The sequence below is a fragment of the Osmerus eperlanus genome, chromosome 1 (genome assembly GCF_963692335.1).
Source record: "Osmerus eperlanus chromosome 1, fOsmEpe2.1, whole genome shotgun sequence".
NCBI lineage: Eukaryota > Metazoa > Chordata > Actinopteri > Osmeriformes > Osmeridae > Osmerus > Osmerus eperlanus.
In genome coordinates, this window is record NC_085018.1 from 5,912,711 (window position 1) to 5,936,529 (window position 23,819).

The 23,819-nt window shown below is 45.9% G+C and overlaps 1 protein-coding gene across 3 annotated transcripts in view; it reads right to left on the reverse strand.

Annotated features, from left to right (window-relative positions):
* Positions 1 to 23,819, reverse strand: part of LOC134016951 (plexin-A1-like) — a 165,308-nt gene that overhangs the window by 81,326 nt on the left and 60,163 nt on the right. For all 3 annotated transcript variants that reach the window (XM_062456207.1, XM_062456214.1, XM_062456200.1), the window contains exon 4: positions 1,029 to 1,166. In XM_062456207.1, the coding sequence (XP_062312191.1) occupies positions 1,029 to 1,166 (138 nt within the window). The remainder of the gene's footprint in view (positions 1 to 1,028; positions 1,167 to 23,819) is intronic.

Genomic DNA, 23,819 nt, shown 5'->3' on the forward strand with positions numbered 1-23,819 from the left:
GATACGTGTGTGTGTGTGCGTTGGCATCTGGGTCCTCAAAACAGGAGTGTCACTACTTACCTCGGTTTGGCAGGCTGTGAAACCAGGCTAGGTCACAAAGTCACCTAGCTTCATACAACCAGGGAGGCTGTGTGTGAGTCTTGCTGAGTGGGACAGTCAGCACTAGCTACCAGGCTACTAACGTTAGTGTGGGCTGTACAACTGCAGCTGTATCAAAACAACTGAGAGGAAGGGAAGGGTTCTCAGTGCACCTCAGTCGTACATGTAACCATGACAACTTGAATCTGCGAGCTGGGCAAAAGTGTTGTTGTCACAGCCACAGCACAAGGAACAGACTCGAAGCCAATTACAAAACCAAACAACATCGAGCAATACTCACATCTGGCTTCTTCTTCAAAAAACAAAAAGGGTCCGGTTGCAAACCATTGGACGACACCATGACATTCAAACTCTTTCTGTTCTTCCCCCTCTTTCTTTACATCCCTCCATCATTCTCTAATGAGGAGGAAGAAAACGGGGAACGGCCTTGGTGGGGGACAGCGCCACAATCACACCCACACAACACACCTCCTCCTCCTTGCAGGGTTCTAAAGGTGGATACGGCAGAGCCAGCGGCGGAGCTGCTAATGACCCGGTCCCCGCAAGGAATACACACAACCTTTCGACTCGTCTTGTTTTTTTCCGTGTAATATAGGGATAGTGATCATGGGGTGGGGGGGAAGGGGGGGGGGGGGTAGACAGATGGACAGATGTAATTGGAGATGTGTGGGGGTATCTGTTAATGAGGCATCATTGACATCTCCTGGAGCTTTTACACGGGCATGCTGGATTGGGGGGAGGGGGGGTGGGGTGAAGGTATAAAGGTGTATGTGTGTGCACACCATGGTGTCAGGGAAATTGCAGGAGGGGTTCATTTATGCTATGCTATGCTGCAAGAGTGGGTGTCATGACTGGGAGTACACATGTTCTAATGGTGAGTAGTATGTGTGTGTGTTGGTGTGTCTGTGTGTACACTCGAGCCATCTTACCTGCTTTTCCGTGAGCGTGTAGATGTGCTGCTGGTCAGGGCTAAAAAGCATGTCTCGGAGGATGGGGCTGCCGTCACTGACCGACACGTTCTCGTACAGCAGGGCGGGCCGATTGGGACTCACCGAATTCACCAGGATCTGTAGGAAAAACGGGCAAGAAGAGGACCATTTGAGAACAGTTGTCACACGCTACACTTGTAGAACCGTGTCTTCACCGAGCCTCATCAGATATCTCTGTGATGCGACTGGATAATCAGCTCACATAAGGGAAGATGTGGTGTATATACGATATGCAAATTTCAAGTCATGTAATAGTTCGGAGCCCAAACCAATTTTTGAGGCAAATGAAAAGACGTGTAGGCCGATATTAAGTTGCAGTTGTGGAGTTCTTATATGTTTCATTATTTTCCCAAACACAGTGTTTAGAATGTCACCCTAATTGACAGAAAGATACAGCATATTTGACACATTTTACATATTTGACACAGCCAAAGACTAACAGACAGACATACAAAAATGTACACTCACACAACCACCTCACAGAAGGATCCTCAGCAAAACAATCTCATTAACAGGGAGACAGGCGCTGGCAAATCATAGGTGCATTATAAAGCAACACAGATCAGAGAAAGAAACATTATTATCCAGATAATGGAAGTATAAACAAAAGATACATATCATTCGGTGTCGTGTAGCATCTCATCTTCCACAAAAATGATTACACAGACTACACCCCCCCCCCCCCCCACACACACACACACACACACACACACACACACACACACACACACACACACACACACACACACACACACACACACACACACACACACACACACACACACACACACACACACACACACACACACAAAACCTACGTGGACAAATGGAGACGGCAAATAATAGATGAATGCTAACGCACATACACGACAAAACACACACGCCAGGAGAGAATGAAGACAGAGTGCCGAGAGGAGGTGCAGGGAAATTGTTTGTTTCTCTCGATCGGCTCAAAGCGTGATGGGGGAGAAGGGGTCATCTCTCTCTTTCTCCCTCCCTCACTAACATTTCTGGGGGGCTGCATCATCTATCTCTTCCCTGTGCTCAGTCCCATAACTTCGGTGCTGCTAATAGCCATTCTCGCACTGATTGTCTTTTTGATTGGTTAAGATACCGGGGACTGAAAGACAGATGAAGGCCGGGACAGATAGAAGAGCGGACAGACATTGCAACCTGTATTTATCACGTCTCTCAGTCACTGGCCTCAGTCTGTGCATCTTATTCAGAAGACATCATCTGGTCCCAGATGAGATAAGAGATTCTAGTCTGGGATTGTCTAACTTTAAAGGCAGAAATCTCTGTCTGTCTGTGTCTGGTGTCTTGCTCCGAAGGAGCAAGTCCGAAGGACGTGCAGTGCCACATGTGAAGTTGTTTTGACGAGCGGTTCACATTTGCAATAAATAAACATAAATACACTGTATACAGCATTCAATGCCATGCTGCACTAAGAGATGGAGCAATGGATCTTGCAAGAGGCCAGCGGGCACTGCACTAGTGTGTCACCAACGGGCATTGCATTGTATGAGCCCAATGAAACAAACAAGTGCCCAGCTCAACTTTAGAAATCATTGTGGTACAATAAAAGAATGCTGTCAAACATCCCAGCATAAAATACTTTTCAGCTTCATGAATTGGAACCGTGGAACTGTTTGGAACCGTAAATGGTTCTTTTCTAATCAAACTAGACAATAGACGACATGTTTTTCAGTGTTCATCCATTGTTAAGGGTTCTCAGTCGGTGTAGCCAGTATATCCAAAAAAGTCTATAGGATTTTTGTGATTGATCTTAACTCATAGCTAAAACCCTGCTTCATTTGAAAAATTGTAAACTCACATTCCAGAAGACTAAAGAAAAACGTTTTTGTTTTTTTTTCGGTTAGAGGATAAACATGGAGGTGTATGAAGTGTGTGTGTACAGTGTGTGTGTATGTGAGAAAGTGACTAAATGTATGCCTCTCACTATTTGTTCAGAAAATGCACTGGTCCAAAACCCCCCTGGGAACCCCCCCCTGGGAACCCCCCCCTGGGAACCCCCCCCTGGGAACCCCCCCCTGGGAACCCCCCCCGCCCCCCCCCCCCCTGACTGCTACAGTACCTGAGCCATCTCTGCCAGAGCTTTAGACTGCACATGAATTAAACACAGAGGCTGGAAATGCATTGTTCTCTAACTGTCAGAGTCTTGGAAAGATTCTGTCCTTCCTTCTGCCCTTGGTGGCTGGTTTGACATCATACAGTAGCATAATATGAGAGGCAGCATCTTATGGTCTAAGCAACATTAGGCTAACTCAATCAACTGGCGCTACTTTCCCTGAGCAGACAGAGGTGGAATCGAATTAGCATGTGTTAGTAAAGAGGGAGAGAAACACAATGGGGGGGGGCAAAGAAGTCCAATATCCGCCTTGACTGTCACCATCTTTGTGAGGAGCGTCTGGTTGACGGTGAACTTAAATGTCGGAGGGTTTTCTGGAGCAACATCCGTTTGCACTTTATGTAAATTATCCTTTCACCAAGGCTTTCCTCAACTGATGCTGGCCTAATGTGTTATAATTCAGTCGAAGTGCATTCAAAAAGAATATTCTGTAGACAAGAGACAAAGGAAAAGCAGGAGAGAGTAGAAAAAGACAGGCAGCCATGAGAGTAAGAGTAGAGGGAGGACAAAGAGTCATAGAAAAGAACCAATTTTCTCAACAAAAACAAAGAAATGAAAACAATGTCTACCAATAACACCTTTCACAAACTCCCCCTGTGCAAAAGCCTAGTTTGTTAAAATGTAATATTTTAGTTGCCTGTAGTGGCTTGTAGCTAGTATCCGGCTTCCATCTCAGCCCTGTGGCTTCTTTATCTACCGCCGGTAGCTGGTTTTCTGAGCAGGTCTGCTCAGAAAACACAGCCACACAGGATTGTGTAACTGATAGCAAGCTGGGTGGGGTAGGGTTAGGTATGGGGAAGATAACAAGCTACTGGCACACAATCTGAATGACAGCTGCCATATAAGGGTGGGAGACATAGTGGCTGCGTCTCAAACACGGTTATGATATAAAGATAGACAGGAAGGACAGATTTGGATATTGTGATGTTGTTATAGGAGTCAGGTGGCTGAGCGGTTAGGGAATCGGGCTAGTAATCTGAAGGTTGCCAGTTCGATTCCCGGCCGTGCAAAATGACGTTGTGTCCCTGGGCGAGGCACTTCACCCTACTTGCCTCAGGGGGAATGTCCCTGTACTTACTGTAAGTCGCTCTGGATAAGAGCGTCTGCTAAATGACTAAATGTAAATGTTTCCTTGTCTGCTGTACAAACAGGGACCTGAGAATGGGTCTAGTTCTGTAAGATAAAGCAAAACCTCCCCTGAAAATTATGTATTATTTACAACACACTGTTATCCAAAAGCAGACACCATTATCCAAAGTGACATATAATGCATATAGTAAGTACAGTAGAAAACACAGGCCATCAGTACACAGTTCTGACAGTATGTATGGAGACTGAGCATATTGCATCAAATGTCCATTAAATTGTGGATTTGTCATTCAAGCCATTGACATGGAAGAGCACTATATCCTTAAAACAAATGGTTCTCATTCAAACACACACTTCTAGTGTGGAGTGTGACACTCCACACTAGAAGTGTGCTCATTATATATGCCTGGAATGGCTAGGATTAGGTCTGTGTGACAGCAAGTGAATTATCTCGAAGTTCTTTGATGTTTCAGTGGGGTTTAGAAATAGTGGTAGTGCGTGTGAGAAACAGTGTAGGTGTGACAGGTAAGGATTGTGTCGTACAGGCAAACATTTCTCCACAATTAAATGCAGGCAGTACTAGACATAGCAAATGCATTGGGGCACACACACATGCACACACAAGTCGGCATAGACATGCATATGCACACAGACAGACTGTAACTCCTCAAATCCTACTCTATTCAGACTAGACCTTTCTGGACCACTTGACATAACTAGGTCTGCCCATGCATAATGGCAGCATGCAGATTTCAGCCTTTGATGTGGAGAGGATCCTCTTTGTGTGTCTGTGTGTGTGTATTTGAGTGTGAGTGTCTCCATGTGTGTGTATCCATGTTTGTCTATGTGGGCTCATAGGCTTCATCTGGGGTCCCCAGGTGCAACAAAGATTTGGCACAAACCTGCTTGAGAACAATGCAGTGAAGGAGGAGGGTGGGAAAAGAGAGAGGGGTCGGGGGGGGGGTGGCCCCTGAGTCTCCTCCCGGAGAGCGAGACAGTTGGACTTACAACTGAAGTATATAGACAATCTATTTGAGGATCCCTGCCACAGAAAGAAAAGTGGTTGATGCAAACTCTTCCTAGTGATTACAACGTGAGTTACTGTCACACACTTTGTTACTGAGCCCTCATTTCATCCCATCATGCCATGTTCCGTGAGTTTTTATTTGGGCAGAAAGACAGACAGAGAGACGGAGAGAGGGGGGAGTGAGGGAGGTGGGTGGGTGGTAGAGAGAGAATGAAAGACCACGAGAGCGGAAAAGAAAGAGTGGGAGAGACAGAGAAAGAGCACCGAAGAGCAAGAGAGTGGTTGAATTCCTCCCAACCCTGTGTGCTTAAGCACAGCCAGGACTCAGAATATGCATCAGTCAAGCTTAAATAGCTTGTGATTGCTGCTGCCATGAAAGCTCCCATTTAAAAGATGGGACCCTTCTGCTGCTGTGTTCGATGATTCAATAGAACACACAAATGTGTGTGTGTGTGCGCAACTCAAGTGAAAGGTGACAGAGAAAGTCTGAGTGAGTTTATTTGTCTTTGTCTACCAGTGTACACATACATTCGTATGTTTGCGTGTGTGTGTTCATTGCTTTCCTCTTGACCTTTAAAGACTGCACTCAAACTAAGATCAGAGTAAATGTTCGGTTTCTTACAGGTTTTCTGAAAGGCAGCAGCACTTAAACATCAGAGAGCATTTAGAAAGAAGTACTATGCTGAACACACACACAAACATACACGCATACAGCTAAAGTATGGTCAACTTCAAATGGTGTGTCAGCCCTTGTAGAATCTCACAATTATGATTAGTCCATTTGTTCACTTCCACATTGACCTTGCTGAGAAGAATCCCTGGTTTGAAACGACAAGAGCACATCTTTCCATCCATTTCTCTCCCTCCATCTCCATCTTTTCCAGCAGATGCAGCATAACGCCCGACTGACCTTACTGTTCCCTATCTGTGCACATCCAATGCACACACAAAGGATTACACGCACACACACGTTGTGTATGTGCACTATGGAAAGGACACACACTCAACACTTCACTCCAGGTAGCTCAGACAGACACTGTGAAGAGAACTGCTTTCCCACCAAGACACAAACAACTTTACCAACAACAAGTGCACTATACAGTACATACACACACACAGACAACACCAGACACAGACACAGACACAGAAAGGTCTCCACTGACATCCGTCTGCTCTGTTGGTCTGGAACATTTGCACATCCACTGCAAAAACGTGGGGTCTGGCCAGAGTTATTTTGGGTCTGTGAAGCGACTAAATCACAACCTTTTTCTCTCTCGGCTACGCTCTGATGCTGGATTGGGGGGTTTCCCCCCGTTTTGATTGGAGTTAACACAGAGGACGCTGTGAAGCTGCCGTCATATACACTGTCAGGCATACTGCAGTACGGCATGTCATGCACACATGGATAAGACAGTCCAATAAAGCTGAACAAGGGCTAGGAGAAATAGGTGAATCTAGTGGCATATGCAAATGCAAGACAGGGTAGTTTTTGACATCTTAGAGGACATGTTTTTGTCCATAATTTGTGGGAGGATAGGCGTGAATGTGTGTACATCTTAAAATGGTGATTAATGTTGCAGGTACTAGGACAGGGACAAAAGGGACAGAGCGGCAGAGGGTGAGAGAGGAAGTGAAAGAGGGAAAGACAGGTTAATGATGGGTTTATAGTTGTGCTGTACATCAAGGAGTGGCATACTTATCTACATCCAACACCGGGCTGGAGAGGCTGTTTGTCAACATGTATACACTCTCACACAGACAGACACACACAGAGCATTTATCAACACAAACTCAGTCACACAAAGACGAAACCCCAAATCCTCAACCTCACAGATGCACAAGCTCCTGTCACCTTGCCTTTTTGCTCACTATGTTTGTGTGTAGAGTCTTCATTGTTATTAAAGTTCACGTTTTTTGGTGTCTGAGGAGCTGAGTGAAAAGGAAGGAAATTATTATCGGTGGTGACAGGGAGAGATGGTGGTCTCTCACTTACTGCCTGAAGAATCTTTATTCTATTCTACGACCCTAACCTTTATCTGCTCTCTCCCCTGGCTGGAAAGGTCGACTCTGGTGTGCAGGGAGTCCCTGTAGTACGGGAAGGGGGGGGGGGGGGGGTGGGGGGGGGGGGAGCTAAAAACTCAGGCTTGGTGAGGAGAGCAAAAAGAGCACAGCAAGGTGATGAGAGGAGAAAAAGGAAATACACAGAAAGAGCGAATGAGAAAGAGAGGAGGGAGAGGAGGGAAAGGACAGGGCAGGAGAGAGGAGAAAAAGAAGAGGGGAGGGAGAGAACAATACAGGGGAGGGGAGGAGAGAGAACAAAACAAAACAGGACAGAAGAGAAGAGAAGAGGAAAGGAAAACTGGACTCTATCAAAACAGATATTTTTACCATTCACAGAGCAGGGAAAGGTGTGGTGTGCATGCGTAATTGAGTACAGATTTTACACACATCCTCAAGAGTTTCTTTCTTCTCCACACTGCCAAGCTGCCTGTGACAGCTGACACACAGTAATATGTAGCCAGCTGTCTTCACTGGGTATGCCCACAATCTGCAAAACCCTCACACTCACAAAAACCCAAAGTCAGCCTGTTGAACATGTCACAAGTTGCTAAATAGCAGTCCCACAAATCTGCACCTGTAGTGTGCACATAAATAGCTGCCATATTTGTGCAATTGCTGTAAATGCCATTTCTAAGTCATATTGGCAGTCTACTTCCAGCACATATAGTACACCCCTGATCCCCAAGTCATTGGCGCCAAGCATTTGAAGTAGCAGAGGATGTATGAGGGAGGTAGAGGGAAAAGGATAGAAGAGACAGAAGGAGGGAGGGATGAGATGAATGATTTATTCCTGAATCTTCATGCATAGCCATCGAAATTGTCTGGGATTGTGTGCATTCAAGGTGGATTGAGGCTAGCACATGTAATAGACGTGTCCAAAATGTTCTAGAATGTTCAATAGCAGTTATGGGCTAGATTTGAGACTGCCATCGAAGGCATAGAGCTGCAGCAGGTGCACGCAGACACACACACATACCTTTCTTCTGTCACCACCAGCCCCCCTGGTGGCCCAACTCTAATGGCTCCACCGCAAATGAAAACTATCCATCAACGTTACGGCTTTTAATCTGCATGTATCCCCCCCTTAAACACCTCTTCATGCCTCCCCTCATCCTTTCTGTCTCTTTCTCTCTCTTTCTTTTCCCTTCCTTCCCAGCACCCTTCCTGCATCACTTCAAATTAAATGCTTGGCGCCGATGACGGTAAGTGTGTGTGGCGGGTCGCTCGACGCCGGCATTTCATCTTCCAATGATTGCTAAATTGCGCTAACTCAATCATCTACATGCAGATACAGGCCTGGCGCGTAATACACACACACATACTGGAGAAAAAGAAAACTGGCAAGATATGATTCTGAATATTTTTAGAAGCTGACATTCCAGCGCAATATAATGTGAAGCCTAGTATTTGATAGGCATCCTAGTTACTTGCTATTTTAATGAGTAAATATCATTGAAAATGTATTTCTTGGTACATACAAATCTTCAATAGAAAAATGTAATTGTAACTAAATGTTACAGTAGTGGTTCAAATGAAAATTAGCCGATACACAAACTAAACATCTAGCATACACTGTTTAAAACATGTTTCTGGTAAACTAACAAATTCTCCATCTGTGCCTTTGCTTGCTAAGTTAGCATCTAGCCCATAAAGCAACCAGATGGCATGCAATTTTATGTGCTAAGTTAACATCTAAACAATGTAGCCAGGTAATGACATAATGTGCCTGTTGCTTTTTCTGCGAAACTATTGTAGCATTAAACCCATAGCAGCCGCTAGGGTCAATGCTAACAACTCACAAGCAAACTTATTGTTTTCAATCAAAATGAGCAAAACACAGATTTTTGGCTGAGCACAGTGCTAATCTTGATCCGCCATTACCTAAATATATTACCCATTCAAAACAAGGACTCTAAATGTGAACGTGAAGCAGCGATGGATCTAATCTAGATCAAGTAATTACAGGGAGAGGGGGGTGAGAGGAGGGAGTGAGAAGTGGGGTGACGAGGGGTATTTTGTCATCCTCTGGGAAAGGCAGAGCGATTATATGGCCACTGGTGACTCTAATAGCCATTTTGAGAAACAGAGACAAGAGAGACATACGTTATAAGTGAATACAGTAAAATGTGATTGTGTAAGAGAAAGAGTGGAACATGCAGATTCCTGGTCAAAACCACCCCGCCCAGATTTCTAAACTATCACTATCCCTCCCCATCTTACACCCAAAAAAAAATCCTGCGTCAGTGAGAAAAACAACCAGCCGAGGGAATGGGGGAGGAAGATAAAAAATAAAAAAAGGAACACATGTATATATGAGGAGGAGCAGCCAAACCAGCAAGAGAGGTCACTGGCGTATGTGCTGTGGTCTGTCACGACAGGCCCAAGAGGACACTGAGGCTAGACAAGCACATTTTCTTGAAGTAGGCACGAAATGGTCGCTGATCACCAAAAAACAATACAAGTCTGTAAAACGTATTTAAAAAAAGTATTATTTAAAGGATTGTAGACAGTGGGAAGCCTATAACTACAGAGGTGCTAAAAATATGAGTTGGCTGTTGCTAAAATGAAAATGGAGCACCCACAAAGCAAAGAGTCTAGAAAACAAACAATTCAGTCGTTAAACAATATGGAATGTAGAAGCTATTTATACAGGGGTTTATTAAGTGGTTTGAGAAAAGTAATAATGTGGTTTACCAGTGATTTGCCTCACAGCCCGCTTTGTGCAAGTGAGAGGTTGTGTGCGCGTGTGTGTGTGTGTCTACCAAAATGTTGGGTAGTACCTACACACAATATCTACTACTGTACATCTCCCTCTTATATAACACAAACACAGAGACACTCACATAAAGATGTAATCAATCAATCACTCAAGTCAGTGGCATCCATTTCATTTGGCCTGGAGAGAGAACTTGATAGCAACAGTATCTGAAAAGGTAGTCCCTCTGCCCATCCCTTTACCTCGGGGGGACAAATTCTTCCCTCGTTTCCTTTCTCTTCCTCTGTGCTCGCTTTCCTCTTATTATTTTGCATACCTTCTCTATGATTCTACTTTGGCTTGTTCTCCATTCTCTCTGACTAAATCTCTGTTTCTCTTTCCCTCTTTCTCTTTTTTATCACACCTTGTGAAGACTGATGGGATGTGGGAGGAGTGGGAGAGTGAAAGAAGAGAAAAAGAGTTTGAGCAAGAGGAAAAAAAGCAGTAGATATAGAAAGAGAAAGTGAGGAAGGGAGACAGTGAGTGTCAGTAGGGGTGGAGGTGAAAAGTGCAGATTGTGTGTGTGTGTGTGTGTGTGTGTGTGTGTGTGTGTGTGTGTGGGGGGGGGGGGGATCCTCAGGGAGAGGTGGTCATACAAGTGACAGTGTGTCACAAGTGTGTGTGGATATATGCTTACATGTGTAGAGAGAAAGACCGAGGGATGTCTTGGTCAGAGCTTGCGCACAAGTTAGTTTACTTGCATCTATGGTTCCTATTGTGGAAATGTGTGTTCTGTAAACAGAATTTTCCATTAAGTGGCTCAATTAACCTTGACCACTTTGTCCAACTTTGCCAGACAGAGGGTAGTTAAAGGCTAATTGTTCTTAATAGCCTATGCGTGTCCCCAGTTTTAAGTGTGAAATTGGGACGTATGGCCACTTTACACTTCCAGCCAGACTCCCATCAACCCAGCTCTCCCCAGGTGAGCCCAACCCCCTTGCCCAGCCTTGGCAGCCCTTCCTTGGGAAACAGCTGGAGGAGAGTCCCTGGCTTGGGTCCGGGCCTAGTCCTGGTAATCCTATCCAGTACTGGCAGTGAAACACAACTGGGACGGCTGCCATTTCGAGGAATGGAGAGGGAGAGAATGATAGATGGAGAGTGTAAGCGAGCAAAAGAGAGAGCAGGAGTTACTTTCCTCTTCTTTCCCCCCAAATCTTCTTTTTTCTGATGTCTGTCTCTATTTCTTCATTCACTCAGTCTCTCTCACCACCCACTCCATCTCTCCAGCTCCCCACGTGTCCTTTCCTCCCTACCCCTCTGTCAGACTCCATCTCACCATCTCGTCTCCTCCCCTTCCCCCCTCACTCAAACAGCCCTGGGGAAGACCCTGGGGCGGCTTCCCCACAAATAAAGTTACTGTTGCAGAGCACTGAGCCAAAGAACAGGACAGGAGAGGGAACAGGGGAAGATGTGGAGGGAAGCAGGGCTGAGGAAAGGTCCAGAGGAATAGGAGACACAGAGAAAGAAAAGGAAAATTGTATGCATGTAATGTGTTGCTGGAACACACCCAAATTTTCAGTGTTACAATATGTGCTGACTCACACCTCACACATTCAGACAAACCATGACTAACATTAGTCCACCAAACTCCTCCTTTCAAAACCTTCTCCCCCATACTGTGAACTACGAAATACTCCCAATACTGAACAATATTTGACATGAAGAACGCATATACTTTAGGTCAAAAGCTCATGTCAAACCAGATAGGAGGATATCCATCTGTCCTTTCCTTTACCCAAGAGGGAAAAATATATTTCTCTATACCTTTTAATCTTCTCTTAATCAACCAGGTTGAAGAGAAAGAACAACCATACAAAGCACCATTTTGGTCTTTATCAAATTGGAAAAACAGATGATGAGTTTGAGGAATGAATTCTGGACGATTGAGACAGGAAGTGAGCATTGTCTTTCAGGCAGGAGAGGAGGGCAGAGTAGACAGAAGTTATTTCTAGACAGTTGGCATGCACCCATAAGGTGTTATTTATGAAGGCTCTCAGACTTCTGGTAATATTTAGACTGGTTATGTAAGGCGAGGGGAGGGCAATCTTTAATCTTGTTTGTTCGGATTTGTTGAGGTCATCGTTTTACAATGAACGGATAAGAATGCTGATGTACTAAGTTGGAATTTGTTTTTGTGCAGCTCATGCGAGCAAGGGCCGAGTGCATGGCTTTAAGCAGACATACACACACACACACACTCTACAGGCATGCGAGGGCGAGCAGCTGGACTAGAAGGGACAAGGATACCAGGTGGGACGCACATGCCTCGCCTTTAGTTTGGCCTGTAGCCACGGCAACACCACAGGTTTTGACCACAGATTTAACCTAGAAAGGCTACCGGAGGAAGGGGTGGGTACTAAGTTCCGGGCGGCATAGTTGCCATTGTTCAGCTGTCTAGGGGCTCACTGTCCCCCCTCCACTCCTTGTTTTCCCTCCCTCCCCCTCTCTCTTTTGCTCTCTCTCCCCCTGTCCTGATTGCATTGTTCTAGTAGTGTGCTCAGAGTGCTCCTCCTTTCCCCAGGCTCAAGATATAGCCTAGTCTAGAAAAGAAGGAACAAGAGAGAAGAGGGGGTGTGCGCACTGTGCGAGTGAGAAAGAGAGAGGTGACCAAGAAGAGGACACAAGTTCCATAAAGAAGAGTCAAGAAGCAAAAGGAAGACAGCGACAGAGAGAGGGAACAACGAGAATAAAAGAGGGCATTGTTGGAACGAGAGCTGTGAATGAGACAGAAGAGAGGGCAGGATTACAAGGGGGGGTCGGCGGGCAGCCAATTATTTGAGCAGCGAGCATGTATTGACGCCCGAGTGTCTCCGTAGACCAACTATGTTTGAGAGGGCAACGTGCCGTCTAAAGAGAAAGCAGCCAGTCAGAGGTCAGTCCTCATACCACTCCTCTCCTGGCGTGGAGAGAGAGAAATGGAGGAGGGGATGATAGAAAGTGGGTGAGGGAGAGAGTGGTGAGGCAAAGGGAGAGGGAGAGAGGAAGAGACGGAGAGGTGGGGGAGAGAAAGGAGCCTTAAAAGTCAAAGCTTTCTGTCCCACCTCCTCAGAGGCAAAAACTGAAGTGACAGCACTTGAAAGGGTTGAGGGGGACATGGTCAAGAGTATCCTCCATGTCGCCTTCTCTAGAGGCTGTATCAACACTACCATGACCCCCTGTAAGTTCTCATCACGGTTCTATGGGGATAACAGGAATGAGAGGGCAAGACACCCAAACATCTTTTTAAATGTTGCGTGTGCCCGGTGTCCTCATCCATCGCCTGCCACTGTCCTCGTTGCATCTCGGACAGGACTTGGTCCGACACCCGTGTCACATCCCCTTAAATTTCTGCCACCCCCTTCCACCTCCTCCCTCGCATTCTGTCCTGAACCTTTACTCCCCCACACACACACACATTTACACCACTGTGACCAGGGGAGGGAACCAGCCCCTCACTTCCTGTGGGAAGTGAGGGGCTGCAACACAGGAAGGAGGTGCCAGCGATGCAGAACACTCAGGAAGTCCCATCTCCTAGATTAGCAGGGAGCTTTACAAGCATACAGCCCGCCATCCTTCACCCTGTTGCTCCCTACAGACATGATAAAGGAATAAAGAAAACAAAGCCAGTTCATAGACTGTGCCCACACAATGAACTTGGTACAGAGGAAGAGATTTCAAAGAAAATTGTAATGGAAACAGTCTTACAGGAGAAAACGAAAGGTTATGGCTGAGAACTTTAAATGAGTCCCAGCCCTGAACTTTCCAGACTCGGTTGAAGCGGTTGACTAGGCTGTTTTTAAAGAGCTTGGGGACGGATAAGAGATGGTGTCATTAGAGGAACAAAAGGTGTTTTGTAACACCCGAATGCGCGCACACACACATATATATAAACAAAGAGAATTACAACCATTGATTAAGCTGTGATCCAGCCAAGATCCAGCTGTGCTGTGATTCTCAGCAGCCATCTTTGCAAATGAATGGGGGGGGGGGGGGGGGGGGGGGGGTTGTGGTTTGATAGTGAGTTGATTACATTATGTTTAGATTGAAGTGACTGTAGATTGGAAATTGAATTATTGTGTTTGGCTCATTGATTATGGCTGTGGCTTACAAGAGGAGGCAATGTATTCACACACTAGGCCGTCAAACAAAGACCCACACATGCAAAAACACAGTCACTAAAGCAAATGCATATGCACACACACGGCCCTAACCTTGCAACTATGCACACGGATAACCACATATGCAAGTTTACTCAAAATTGCACTTAACTCCTACCTTTTAATTCCTCCCCCCACCAGTCCTTGAAGGTACCAATACATAATACAATTAGAAAGTAAATTAGACTTTTGTGGAAAATTGAGGAATTACAGATGGTCTGGAATTTATTGTCTCTCGTGGGAGGGAGGGAAAGATAAATGATGTGAGAGAGAGAGAGAGAGAGAGAGAGAGAGAGAGAGAGAGAGAGAGAGAGAGAGAGAGAGAGAGAGAGAGAAAGAGAGAGAGAGAGAGAGGCAGAGAGAGGCAGAGAGAGAGAGAGAGAAAGAGAGAGAGACAGAGAGAGAGAGAGAACATATTTTTCTCTGCGTTGGATATTTATCAAGATGTTCAGATACAACAGTGGGTGAGGGATATTAAGCTGTTAGTGATGGTGGCGACTGTAAGGAAACATCTGCTTAAGTGGAGATGTTGATGCAGAATAGTGCATCTCGAACTGTCAAACATGCATATGTGCCCTCACACTCATACACACCAAACTATTCTCACACATTTTCCAATGTTTCTCTTGCATCAAAGTGTCAAAACAATGTATCACATCTAATACAGCTTCTCCCTTTAAAACTAGACCCTCTCAGCTACATCTGCAGAGCAAAGGACTGTTTTTGTACGTGTGTGTATTTCTACGTTTGTCTCAGGTCAGAAACGAATGCATTGGTCACAAACCTCTCTGTTGTTGTGGAGGTGACTGTAAGGCTGGACCCAGGTTACAGGTGCTTTTGGCACCTGGAGCGTGTAACACTGGCTAGCTGTATGGGGTTTTCAGACTGATAGTTTGAGAAGAGCTCGATGGCTCTCTTTTAGCAGTGTGGAGGAGACAATGCTATCTGTAACGATGCTATCTGTAAAGAGTCTGTACATCTTGAGGGCAAAAAAAGTTTAATTAAATTTTTCGATAAAAAAAAAAAAATCTAAAGTTGTTGGTGTGTGCGCGCGCATTATCACACCCTATCAAAATGCCAATGAAAATCCATTAACCCTATGGGCTGCCTATGGGCTGCCATGTCAGTCCATCCAACAGTCAGACATTTAGCCCACCCCAGGAACAGGCCCAGGCGCGTCAACCCCCCCCCCCTCCATCCCCTTCCTTCCCAACGGCGGCCTTGAAGACCCGTGTGCCTAGGTGACAGCCACTTGAATTCTCACATGGAAAGAAATATCCAGAAAAGAGGAGAGAGAGTGGCCTAAGCTTCACCCATATCCCTTCCCACCACCCCAACCTAATCGTCTATTTTCCCTGGCAAATTAACGCCTTCGCTTGCTGGAGCCCCTCTCCTTAGCCCTAATTGGGAGAGCCCGACGAGAAGCTGCCCTCAATTTCAACATGCAGTCTCCCTACCTGCCCTCTATAATTTTCTTCTAGAGGAACACGGATGTATCCGATGGCGTTCTCGGAAATCGCTTGTGTACGCATACACACACACACACGCACGCACGCACGCACAGACAGAGGAATGCAAGAACACACACATGCAGGGACGCCTACACACATCCACACACGCGTCTGAGAGTGGCTCCAGTGGGAAAAGGCACTTTCCGGAACGTTTTACCCAATTTGCATTGCTCCAAGCTCTATCGTTCTCTCAGAGGAGCGGGTGGAATGAGAGGAAAGGAAATGAAAAGTGAAAGGAGACGAGAGTTACGGGGTCCCTTACTTGAAATCGTGAAAGTAAAACACTGCATTTTGGTCAGGATGGGACAATTGTTAGCTAATGAATTCAAAGTAATGGAGACAGTATTCTCTATGATTTGAAGACACATCATCTGGACAAGGATACACAAAATTACTGCAAATGCGGACTGAGGAAAGGATGGACACACACACACACAGACCACAGCCTAAGCCTCAGTCAACCGTTGGAAGTCAAACAGAGAAAGAAGGTAAGTGTAGCACACTGGTCTAAATTTACACGAAGAAGCCTTTCCTCTTTGGAACCCTTTATCCTGTGGTGGACTGGAATCGATAAGCTATTGGCGGAGGCCGGCCTTAAAATCAGTTCAGATAGTAAGAAAAGAGGAAGAGAGAGAGTGAAAGAGGCAGAGACAAGAGATGAACAGAAAGGGAGTGATATAGAGAGGGGGTAGACGGAGAGAGAGCCAGAGAGACTGAGACAGAGGTCAGGAGATGGGGAGAGGCAGAAAGAAAGAGATACAGAGAGAAAGTGAGAGAGAAGAGTCTTGGCAGCAGAGAGCTATGCAAGAACACCCAGGAGATGTGACAGGATTTAACCTCAGGTGGTGTCAGTCATATAAGCTATGCTGGCCAACGTACTTCTTGCACTTCCATCAATATGTTTTATTAAAGAGGGAACGGCTTCACACAGCACCGTTGAGTGAACTTGCATGTGCCTGTGCACGAGTGTGCCTGTGTTTGTGTGCGTGTGTCTTTGTGAGGTGAGTGAGGCAAGTGAGAGAGTTTTTGTGTTGTGAGAGGGGTTGCAGAAAAGTGTGTGCAAAACTGTGTGGAATCTAGTCATCAAGCCTCAGAAGTGGGATTTGAGGAGGATTTTACTCAAGTGAGATATGACTCAAGCGGTCCCAAACTCGCACACACACAAACACATACGCACACACACCTACAAGCACACGCACACATCCTCAAGCTCAAAGACACAAACACCCCTTTTGACGTAGGGCCAACGCATTAGAGAGATGACGCAACAGGGGAGCCACGGCCCAGAGCAATCAGCATGATTAAGAGTGTTGTTGCTCCTCTCATCCTCATCCCCCCACCCCCACCATTTCCCCCACTCCAGCCTTTCAGGTTCCTTATGTGTGTATTCATTGTGTGTCGTTTTGGATGGAGAAACGTGAACATCAATGACTGCATAGCAACATCTTGGGATGGGTGGACCGACAACTCTGATCACAGCGGTTGGAGGTCACTAACCATTAGAAACACCAGCTCTTTTAATCCGGTCTCCAATCGCACACTCGTTAAATCTGGAACTGTCTGGAATCGAGTCAAAGATTACATTCATTAAGGAATGAAATAAAGTCACTTGGGGTGGCGTCCCAATAACGTTAAGTGGGGATTTCTCATTGCCACGCAGTGAAGTACAGTGCATTGCAAGGCTATAGACAGAATATAGGCAATAGAGTGTACTTTGAAAAGGGTTGCTATTGCTGCAGTCCACTCTCCGTATAAGGAACAGGAAGCTATGTTTGAGTATTGACCCTCACCCATCCCATGTTCTGAAAGACAATGATTGTGCGAATGAAGCTGTTATCATGGGAGATTCAGTGCCTAGAATTTACTTCAGAGATTTGCAGTTTCAATGTTTTCATTTGGGATGTCAAATGGGGCAATCCACTGAAGAGTCTCTCACCGTATCTCCAGAAGAGACTAAGAAGTGTAGTTTTCCTTATTTAGTACCTAGTTGGTATTCTTGCTGATTTCAGACAAGTCTGCTTTGAAGAAAACCGAACTGTATGCCAACTGTACATTACCCTCACTCTAGAACGTGGTCTGGGACTAGCAATAGTGCTCCTACTGCTAAAGTTGTGTGTGTGTGTGTGTGTGTGTGTAGCCCCTAGATTTAATGAGATCCTCGGGGAGAGGTGGTCATACAAGTGACAGTTTACCCTGATGTCAATAAGCACCAGTATAAATTAGGTTAGGGATAGTATAATAATGTGTGTGTATGTGTGTGTGTACTACCAGAATGCACTGAATAATAGTCCACATAAAGCACATAGCATTAGCGTATGGATATGGTGTGAGAATATACAAAGCTGTGCTTTTGGTCACATGCAAACAGTGTGTACATCAGCACATTTGTGTGTGTTTGTCTTTAAGAGCAGGAAGGTGGTGGTGGGGGGGGTTGACAGGGGGGGCCCTAACATGCGGTCCTTGAGGTGAGTGACTAAATTGCTTGTCAGAGTAATCAGCTGCTGTAGCAAGAGGAGTCAAACCTGACTGCTGTTCCCTGTACAATGTACTGCCTGAGCCAGAGGGATGCACACAGGAGCACGTGCGCTCACACACTCTACAAGCGACAATAACAGCAACAGAGGTAGGAGGGGTTAAAGAAAACAAACATACACAGACATCTATGTGTCAAAAGCAGACACACCACATTACGACTGGGAACAAACCGAGTAAGTCTGCTGTTGCTCCACGCACACACAAAGATCACACGCACACAAACTGTATGCTGCTATACAAGCCCATTTATTCTTCCCTCAATCGTTGTCTGCTTGCGTCTGTACATCGACTACTCAAAACAGCATAGTTTCATAACACTTTTTTAGGGACATATCTATTGCCTATGCACTTACAAGAGATTGCAAGTTGTGAACATTTTGTTTGAGAGATGAATGTGTGTGAGAACGTTCCACAACGCAGAGTATAACGCGTCTTCGGCCAACGGTTTAATCAGAAATGCCGACGCTACACGTGATGGATCGCACAGTTCCCCCACCTCTCTTCTCTCCTCTTCGCTGCCCTGGCTACTGTTGCCATGGAAACGCTGGAGGCGACCACTCTGGGGGCCAACGATGACAGGGAGTGAGCCCCTCATAGGCTACTTATTGGAATTGACAGAGTGTATGTGTGTGTGTGTGTTCACACTTTACAATTCAAATATACTGTAAGTTGCATAACACAGTTCTGTAAGTATAAGGGCACAAAAAAAGAGAGTATCGGTGCGTCTGTGTTTTCTCTAGGACTTCTCCCCGTAATTTCTCTCAATGCACCACCTATCCTGTTCAGTAAAGTACAGTAGAGCACAGTAGAGTTGAACAGGAAGCAGGAGGATGCCGCCCGCAAAGGTTATCAGTAATCCAATATGCTTCGGAGCCGAGTGACAATGTCCCTCCGGGAGAGCATCCGGCTGTAATTCCTGGTGAGTGAGACATGATTCCAGGCCTCTTTCTTTTCCTGGAGAGGTGGAAAGGCTGCCTTACCTTGCTTACTTCCCGACCTCCTTCCTGCTGAGGACAGTGCTGACTAATAAAACCATGACATTGGCTTGGCAGCTAGACTCAAGGTCGAGGGAGAGACGTGATGACCATGTATGCGCACTAGCATGCACACCCAGACACAGAAGAGGCGAACTTCCTCAGGCAAGCGGTAAAACACTACACACCCACAGGCAAGCACGCGCACACAAGCACGCACAACCCAAACTCGCTAAACAGACTAAACAATGAAAAAGGAAAACGAGGCCCCACCCCGTGGCCCAGGAGAGACCATCAGCGGTTCCCACACAGAGCCAACAATGGCGGTAACAGTCAACCTTGGGCAAGTGGCAAGAGGGCAAACTGTTCGCTCTAGTGCGGTGACTCCGAGCGATGACCCACCCAAAAAATAACAACAAAAACAACCTCTGAAACTCGGCCTCGGCCGTGCAGAGATAAAATAAAAAAGCAATTATGTTGGACTCGATTCACAAGCAGCTTCAGAGTGGGTCAGTTATATGCATTGTGGTGTTGGAAAACCTTGTTGTTATACATGATTGTCTTGAAATTCGTCTAATTATGTCTGCTACAACGGGTACATATTGTTGCTTTGGGTGGGGTAGGATAAGTGCATGGGTTTGTGTGTGCGTCTCGATCCGTACAAGCAGTTGTGTGTTTGTGCTTGTTTCGTGTGTGTGTGGCGTCTCCCCGGGGGGTTCGGCTCGCAGCGCTTTAATTAGCCTAATCCACCCCCAGCACATTGAGAGAAAGATGGAGGGATGGGAAGGAGGGAAGGTACTGGGGGGAATACTAGTCTCCTCCTGCCTTCTGCTACTGCTGCTGCTCCCCCATGTTGGCTCCTCCAGTCGCCGGCCAAATCCCCCAAAACCCTGCTGGGAGGCAGGAAACTGGCTCCAGCATGGCTGGCCTTGCCACTAATGTCGACCCCGGACCCCAGGAGGGGGAGGCGCTGTTGAAAAGGTAGAGGTGGCTAAATGATCCATTTGAAACTGTGGATAGCCGAAGCTTAGTTGACATAGAATGATTCTTGCAGTGGATGATTCGGTTCAGGTTGTGTGTGTGTGTGTGTTAAAGTGAAATGCTTATTAGAGGAGAGAGAGAGAATGTGTGTGTGTGTGGGTGTGCGCATGCCTTACTCATTGAGTGCAACACAGCGTAAGTAAGCATGCATCATGCATGGTTGGTATATAAATAAATGTGTCTGCCCTAGAATGCAAATGCACTGGTCTGAAGCAATGTTTGTGACTGGTTTAGCACAAGGGGAACCAGAGGTAATAACAGAGAGTGTACCCGGTAATTGGCTCGCAAAACACCAAGACTTCCATATGAGAGAGGGAGAAAGAGAAAGGGGGAGTGTGAAAGAGGGAGAGGGTGAGAAACATAGAAAAAGAAAGAGACAGAAAGCAGGAGAGAGAGAGAAATAAGAGGGGAGGAGGCAAAGAGAGATGCACAAACAAACAGTGGGCCTAGGGAATAGATGCAATCAGCCAGTCAGTCAGCTAATGACTACTCCCATGGACAGAAAGAGAAGGAGGAGAACAGAAAAGTGGGGGAAGAGAGGAAGGCATACAGCTTGGAGTGAGCGAGAGGGAGGGAGCAACTATGAGAGAAGCAGGGTTGGGGGGGGGGGGGGTCTGGCACACATCACCAATGAAAATTGTCTTTAGTCAGAACATTTTAGACAAGGAGAGGGATAAATATTTCACTTTGGAGGGAGACATGACCAACATGACAAACATTGTCACACAGACACACACAGGACCCACTAACACAATGTACAAGAGGAGCCGCCTACTGCAAAATAGAGATGAGGCTGGTCAGGTAGAGAGATAGAGAGAAGGGAGAAAGACAGGTAGAAAAAGAGAGGGGAGGAGGAGGTCCCACAGCCCAAGGCCCCACAACAAGAGGTGCATCCTCTATCATTATTAGGGTTCTATTACAGGAAGATGGCAGGCCTCCAAGGTCAGCTGCACCAATAATGAGGCCAGGAGCTTTGTGCACAGCTAATGCTAACCCTAGCTGCCTTTGCTTACTTGTGTTACAAAACTGGCTGTCATTGCTCAGTGATGAAACTTTTTTTTTTTTGCCTTGACCCTGTTAGGAGCAAATGTCTTAGGTAAGCAGGGTGATGGCTAGGGCTGCCCTTTGAGGCAAGTATTCCCTTAACTGTTGTGCTAATAGTGTTCGCTTTTGAGGCTGCAGACCAGCATTTGGCCTGTGCTCCCCGCCCCCCAACAATAACACTAACTCTTATGCTAACAAGATTAGCCCCAGGTTCTGAGAACAGTGCAGGACACTGCTAGCAGACAGACCAGGCTAGCAGGCAGTTAGTCAGACATGCCAGATAGTCAGCCAAAACCAGGCTTTGGGATAAGACTTTCTTCTTTAAGGGAGAGGAAGATAGAAAAGGAGAAAGCATGGGACCAGAGAAAATGTGTGTGTGTGTATGTGGCGAGTCCCTTCTTGTCAGTGTGTGTGTGTGTGTGTGTGTGACACAGTACTGTCTTTGTGTTGATGCGTGTAAGGAGAAGATCACAAGACCCATGTGAACACTTTTGACCGAAGACGCTCCCCAACCATATGACAGCCATGTGACGGTTCTCCTGAACTTGACACACAAACACACACACAGAGTGGGACACAGTATAGTAAGAAAAGACAGGACACAATTCTAAACCCTTGACCAAAATGAACTTCTACCTACCTACAGCATAGTTTCTTATTTACAACGTCTAAGTGCCCTGGCATGAGCGTGTGTGCGTGCAGTAAGCGTCTGTGAGTTAATCATCTTAAAACTTGCTTAAGAGGAGGAACTAATCAAAAAGAATCTATTAGGAAATCTATTAACCCACCGATCGTTAATCCGATAAACCCAATTCCAAAGATTATCACTGGAACCAATCATTTTCTAATGTCTGCAAAAGTATCATCATCATGCTTTACAGTAGATTAGCAAATACAAACTGAATACATATATTTAAATATAACAACCACAGTTCAACATTCATTTAGACTAATAATGTTAATCTAATGATGATTTAGGATATTGTGTTGAACAGCTGGATTGACGGCTAGGATGTTAATGTAATCATGTTAGTTTAGATAGTGTTTGTGTGTTTGTGTGTGCTCGCGCGCACACCTGTTATAAGCAGATCGCAGCAATAGTCACCATCATTAAGGGATGAGCAGAAGTGTACCCGGTGTTGAGTGTGTCCTGGCACTCTGACAGACTCTAGGTGTGTCCTTAGCTGCTCCAGTTGGCAGACATGAAGTCAAGGTATGCCAGGTCAGAAAAGTCACCTTCTGTACCCACTACATACATCCCTTGGCGGTTTAATACGCTACCATGCCAACTCTGTGCCTGTCTGCTGTGCCAATGATAGAGTAAGGAAAGCTAATAAAATAATATTATTCCACAATAACAGCCAAGTTTAAACTGGCCAACTTTTAGGTTGCAGTCGATGCTAGCCAAGGCCAAACACCACAAGATCCCAAACCTGAAGGAAACTTGGTAACTTATTGAAGATTGGCGATGAGATCCTGTGACAAATCTGAATCTTTTCAGCTTGACATCAACAACAATGCTACTCAGATCATGTTGCCCCACCCGTGGACTGAAGAGAGAAATAATTCTGGAAGTCATGTCTCGGGCCCATGCGTCTCTGTCCTCTTTTTTATGCTACCAAGCAAACTCTATTCATTATTCATCAGTCTTCCATCCTTCTCTTTCTCCTACCCTTCAATTTGCTCTATTAACCTCTTTGCGGTGTCATGGTTGCAAATGAGCTGTACTCCTAGCAGCCAGGTACATGGAGTTACACCAGAGGAGTGACACCATTAAACAGAGAGAGAGAGGTGTGGGGGAGGAAAGGTGGTAAGGGAAATGAGGAAAGAAAGGGATGTTGTGGCAACGGCCAAAAATCTGGATTCAGATAGTGATTTCCCCACACTGTAGCAGATTGCTACAAACCAGTACATGGGCGAACTAAAGGCTGGTTCTAATAGCTGGTGAGTGCTAGCGAGGCTATTAGATAGAAGCCGTCATGTCTGGTGTACAGGACTAAGGCTAGCGTTACAGCCAGCACGAAGTCTGGAACTGAAAAAGTGATGGGGCAGGATAGCTGCTAGTTGCCGAATAGCTGATTACAATGCTGGTACCATGACTAATGACTGGGGTGTTAAGGTTGGGGCTATCTATGATATATGGGGTCTTATAGGACTGAGACAGGATGTGGTGAGACATGGGATGTGAGAGAGTGTGTGTGTGTGTGTGTGTGTGTGTGTGCATGTGTGTGTGTGCGTGTGCGTGTGCATGTGTGTGTGTGCGTGTGCATGTGTGTGTGTGTGTGTGTAAGAATGTGTGTAAGAATGTGGGTCAGCCAACCTTATCCTTAATGAGACTAAATGATCACAGGAGAATGGAGGGCATTGCATCTCATTTCTACACCAACACACGAGAGCAGGCCCTGCCTA